Source organism: Merops nubicus, unplaced genomic scaffold (genome assembly GCF_000691845.1).
Source record: "Merops nubicus isolate BGI_N331 unplaced genomic scaffold, ASM69184v1 scaffold18709, whole genome shotgun sequence".
NCBI lineage: Eukaryota > Metazoa > Chordata > Aves > Coraciiformes > Meropidae > Merops > Merops nubicus.
The window spans coordinates 23783-29782 of NW_008629170.1; the positions used below are offsets into that span (position 1 = coordinate 23783).

A 6000-nucleotide genomic window follows, 5' to 3' on the forward strand; every position below is an offset into this window, starting at 1 on the left:
AAATTTAAACACATTTAAACTGGAGGAATGATAGGCTTTATTAACATCTTAATAAGACCATTTAAACCCTATTTACATGTTACAGCAAATTTTTAGCACATCAGTCAAGTCTATGTTACTTTAAAATAGAAGTTGTGATTCAAGACAAGGCAAGGCAGGTGGATGTATGGTACATCTGTCAGAGCTTTATTAAGCATCATATTTAAGCTTGAGATTTATCTGCCTAAATCTAGATGAGGCAAATTCTTCTGATTGAGATCTGACAGTCTGTTATTGGACTCAGTTTTATATTCAGGAACTTTTCACAACAGGTCTATTCTGATTCTTGAATAAGGTTAACTCGTGCTCCATGTAACACGTGGTTACCTTGGCTTGTTTCAGATGAACTACCTTATCATTGAAGAAAATGTGGACAATGATCCCTGCAAGTTTGCTCTAATGAGCCGGGAAACATCAGAGAGAGTCATTTTACAGGCAGCTAATCCAGAAATTCAGCAAGCTTGGGTACAAGACATCAACCAGGTCCTGGACACACAAAGAGATTTCCTAAATGGTATGTACATGGTCTTTGCTCTGTTTCCCAAACTGTGACACTAAATGGAATTTAGAATCTTTGTGTCTTTGTTTCCTCTATGAGAAAAACATTCGGCAGCTTCTTTTCATAAGGAAAAAACCAAGGGGAAAACCTTAAGCCTAGACTGCCTGTTGTTGAGCACCAGGTCAAGTGGTGTCCACAGAGTAAATGGGAAAGAGTCCTCATAATTTACAGCTGGTCTTTGAAAAGAGACCACCTCAGTGCCACTGTGCAGAGGTCTATGTCCTGCATGCCAGTTCTGCACGGTGGGAAGGTGAAGAATGCAAGAAGGATCAGGCAAACCTGATCTGAACTGCTGTGTGGCTCTGGAGCTCACCCTGAGAAGCTGCTGGAGCCCCACCTTGCATTAAAGACTTCAAGTCACTCTGGCCTGGCTCTACTAGCAGCATTTAATGGACTCATTTTGGCAGTCTGCTGGCTCCCTGCTCAAGTAGGTGGTGGGTCCCTGTGCAGCTGCCGTGCGTGTATCAGTGAGGTTCAGGTTCAGGTCTCAAGTCCCTCCATTAGTGAAGTGCCTTTGGTGGTACTTTTGTGCAAGATCACTTAAAAATGCTGGAGGTTTGTAGGGCTCTCAACAGAATGTGTTTTTTTGAAGACAGAGGAATCAAATTCAGTTCACAATCTTAGCTTGTTCCTGATCATGACTGGAGGAGAGAATGAGGAGGAACCCCAGGACTAGAGGAAAAATGTGTTACCGCTTTTGTTGGGAAGGAACAAAGTGCGAATCATTACTTTGGATGCTTCCAAAATTGCTTTGCACTATTCATTTCCAAACAGCTCAAAGGAGCTTATATGAGAGAAGAGTTCTATATTTAAAAATTTAATAGATGCTCAATAATGAAACTTATTTATTTGAATCAAAATGTTTTGGCCTGGCACAACCTGTTAACTTTTTTTTGGTTTTGGGTTTTGATGTTCTGTTTTGTGGATTTTTAGTTGCAAAATTTGAAGAGGCTCTTTCAAATTCACATAAAAACAAAGGTTCCCTTCTATTTAACGTGGAGATTTTTAAAATTTTAATTAAGCTTGGTTTTAATTTTCAGAAGTTAGCTGGGAAAAGGTTACATGCACAAGCTGTTTTTGACAGTTTGAAAACTATGGTTGAGCTAAGAAGGGAAGTAGTGTTTCACCTGTGATTTCAAAACTTGATACAGGGTTTTCATGGCTTGGAATAGACAGGGCCTCATACAACCACTGTAACATGATTCCTTAAGTACATCGGTGAGATGAGCAATCTTAAGTTCTCCAGTTTGACCAGTTGGTACCAAAACTTGCCAGTTTTGTGTCAGTGCAGTTGGCTTTGAATGAGGGATTACTGGAATAAAAATAAGTTCCACTAATGGTTAGCTACAGCTTTTTTTTTTTTTTTTTAAACCTTTTAAGAACTCCACAGACACTACTGTGGGGGGTTTCTGTCCCTTCCATATCTTTATTACTCATTGTTTTATTTTTTTAATATGTTCACTCCTATTCTTCACTACCCTGTGATCCTGTTTTTCTACTGAAGTGTCTTCATAGCCCCTATTTAACTTATCTTCTGTGAGGCCAGGCAGGAATTTGGTGGGTTAGGAACATAATCGGCAGTGTCTCTAAAGCTAGAAGTAAAAATAGAGTTATATTAAAACACAAGCTTAAGGATTTACTTTAAACCTATAAATAAGATCCAAGGAAATTATATTGCACCCAGTAGACCCTGTCCAGTCCAGAACAATTTAAGTGGCTTTTAGGATGTAATCTTATTGAGGCTGACTAATCTTTAAGGACATTCTTTAGCTTTGCATTTCATTAAAGCGGATGTTTTCTGTCTTTAAAATCATATTAAATCCACACTGAGCCAATGCTGCGTAAACTTAATAACAAAATATTCCCTGGGAATTCATGCCCAAGCTGTCTCTGGTTTTCCCTCTTCAAGAGGGAAGCTCTAAAGAGTACAGGGCTACTTACAAAGCATAGCATTTGCATCCACAGTTTGTAACTTCAAAACTTGGTACAATTACACTGTAATATTCAAGGTCTTTGTATTTTTCTTTGGAAAAGCAAAAGCTGCTATGCTTGAGAAAGAAGCTGTGCAACAAATTATTTGCTATAAGGACTGTTCTTTTGTTTTGCTTTAAGAAGCAAGTTGTAAAGAAATTATGTCACTGGTGGATATATTTAATAAGGAAAGTGCCATTGATCTGTACCTTTGTTTTAGTCATGTTTTGTGGGTTGTTTTTGAGGGAGAGAGCACTCAAGTACGTGGACACTGATTTTTGCCAGAAGCTTGTAAGAATACTAACAGATGTTGAATAGGAGGCTGGAAGCCAGGCATTGCTGTGATAGTTAATGGTGGAATTAGTGGTCACAAGTGGACACTCAACTAAATACGCTTTAAAAGTACTGAGTAGGATAGATTGTTTTGAGATAGACTGATAAGTATTCATTCAGATCTTAGTGCTACAGACCTTGCAGCCTAATCTGCTGTATATGCTAGAATAATGTTACCGTCATTGTCAAAGTTCTCCCCAACCTTCCTTCTCCTCTATGGCTCATCTGCAGCAGGACCAAGCCATTTTCAGCTGCAGTTGAGGTAAGCAAGTGAAACTGGTAGTCACTGGCATAAACATGAAGCACTACTGTGACAAAGGGCACTGTCTAGGCTTTAGAGCCAAGTAATAATCTTCCAGGTTGCTACAGGTCTATGTTTGTGTCCTTTTGAAGAAAAAAGTGGTCTGGCATCTTGCTTTGATTTTTTGTGTTGTTTTTTTCTTCTTGTTGTTGTGTTGGTTGGTTGGTTGGGTTTTTATTAGTCTCTTGTTCTTTAGTATTAAGTGATTTCTTGTTGTTGTCCTGCCATTCTCTGGAAGGGGAATGCTAGAGACTATGTTCTGTGGTCCTGAGCCTTTCTGTTTTTCTTTCCTTTTCGACTTGTTGGGAAAGACATTCCTTCTGTTGTGGTTCCCTGGTTGGGCTGATGCTGTGACATTACGTCCTCTGTCTGCCTCTTGCTAGACTAGTCTCTCTGCATTCCAGTAGGTTTAGTCTGGTGCATGTACACAGTATTAACTGACTATAAGTCATCCATTAAAGCCACATGACATACGAAAACCCAAACCCATAGGTCTGGGGATGGTAGTCTGAGCCTAGCAAATCTATTCCTTTTCCATTCACTGAGTCCCAGCCCTGATCCTTTCTCCTCCAAACATAATAAAACCTGTATTTCTTTGCCATCTGGCATTTTTACCCTTCCTTTTCCCAGTGTAAGCCCTCTCCATGACTATGAAATGTGCACTCTCACAAGTACACTTTTTTTCTAAGGCTTATGAAGCTGTTTAATGTTGCTTGTGGGTGTTTTCTGGAGAGGTCTGAACTGCTGGGATTCACATCTTCATGCCATCCTCACTTGCTGGTAATTTCCAGGAGTTTCCTTGAACCGAAGTAGTTAATACAGAGAGCACGTAGAGAGCCAGGCTGCAGTGCCTCACGTCTGGAGAGTGTTTGGTAGTCACGCTCTCCTGGGAATACGCAAATGGGACTTGTGGGTTTTGACCTGTGTTTTCTGGTGATAGCAAAATTCACTGTAAATGAGCTCTGCGTCTCTTATTCCGGCTTTCATTTACTTGGACTACAGGATGTGATTAATTTGTGCAATCATGAATGCAATTATGTGTGGTCTAAATGGCAATATCTCTAGCCCACTGTGTGGGTGAGAGAAGCTGCTCTTTGCAGTAGCATGGAGTGCTGTGCTCAGTTCACACGCAGCACAACAGAACGTGCTTGTGTCTTCTGTAGCCATGAATTTGCCATGTGCTTCCATGGGTGGCACGTCCTGTTCCTGTTTGGTTTGCAACTTATATGTCTTTTCTGATTGAATCACCCCACGCTCTCTCCACAGCTTTTCTCATTGAAAGCGTACAGCTAATTCTTGTCCTCTTTTGCAGCCCTGCAGTCTCCCATAGAGTACCAGCGCAAAGAAAGTAGCTCAGCAGTGCTGAGGCCCCAGACCAGTAGGGTCCCTCAGCCCAACAGCAGACCCTATTCTTCTGTTCCAGTAGGGTCTGAGAAGCCTTTGAAGGCTACAAGCCGTAACCCATCTCTCCCACCCCTGAAGATATCTACCTCCAATGGCAGCACAGGGTATGAACATTCACAGCCCGGAGACAAGTTTGAACAAAGCAAGGTATTGAGCTCATCTGATAAAACATGATCTCATTGCCCATTTCTTCTATCATAGATCATCTGTGAAGTTAGCTTTCTTTACCAGCTAACCAGGTCAACAGGCATCAACATACGGAAGCAATGGTGAAAATGTGATTTGGGATTAAGGAGAGACTGTGAAAGCTCTAGCATCCGGTCGGATGCCACCTCAGCCAACTGGGAAAAGGAGACAGACCCTGGCCCTGGAACTGGAGCACTGATCCCAGTGTTTGTCGGGGCACTGTGTTTGCAGACCTGGTGAACTGAATATCCATTTGCAGTACTGGCAGCAGCAGTATTCAGGTTTCTCTAATATCCATTATCTACCAGTTCCTGAAGAGGTCTGCTCTGATGGTGTGGAAGAGTTTAGACCTTCTCCCACATAAGACCTCCCAGGGTGCCCATTGGAGGTTATCTTCTGAGTGCATGTGCACTGCACACAAACCACCAAAGGGTCAGTAACCATCAGTGGTGTTTGGGCCCTGCTGCTGGCTGTGGTTGACCCAAGCCACCTTCCAATATGACTTGTATTTAAGATCATGATGTGAGAGCATTCTAATGTTGAGCCTTTGCCAGTATTTGCCCCCATTTGGCTCAGCACAGGTCATTCATCTGTTACACCTCACAAATGAGAATAAGGCTGGGGCACCATGGCTAGCAGCTGTGAAGTCTAATACGAAATAGGAGTCTGGTTTGTATCACACAACTGCCACCTTTCAGACCCTGAAAATCCTTACGTACCCATGTGAACTTTAAGTGGTTTGTATCTTTTTTCTCCTGGTACAGTTAGGCTGGGAATGAAGTAGTAGGATTGCTGCTGGAAAAGTCAGGTTCCTCAGCACTGCCTGCTCAACACTTTCTGTTGTGTCCGTTTTCACAGACTGATTTGGGAGGGTGCAATGGGACCTCTTCCATGGTGGTGATTAAAGATTACTATGCACTGAAGGAGGACGAGATCTGTGTGAATCAAGGAGAGGTGGTTCAGATCCTTGCTATCAACCAGCAGAACATGTTCCTGGTGTACCAGCCTGCAAACGACCACTCCCCGGCTGCTGAAGGATGGATCCCCGGCAGTATCTTGGCTCCCCTCACTAAATCCACTACAGATAATAGCGACGGAAGCATCAAGTAAGTGCCGTGTTGGCTTCGCTGGGAGCACTATGTGGATTTTTTTTGAGGAAAAAGATAATAAACAAAAATAAACAAACCCAAATGGTAGGGAATTTCTG

General features: G+C 42.1%; 1 protein-coding gene across 1 annotated transcript in view; it reads left to right on the forward strand.

Moving 5' to 3' along the window:
• LOC103779286 (kalirin-like) overlaps positions 1–6000 on the forward strand; it is a gene marked incomplete at both ends in the record, with an annotated part of 31024 nt that overhangs the window by 21863 nt on the left and 3161 nt on the right. The window contains 3 exons of the mRNA XM_008946913.1: positions 382–553; positions 4516–4754; positions 5652–5899. Coding sequence (XP_008945161.1) covers positions 382–553; positions 4516–4754; positions 5652–5899 — 659 coding nt within the window. The remainder of the gene's footprint in view (positions 1–381; positions 554–4515; positions 4755–5651; positions 5900–6000) is intronic.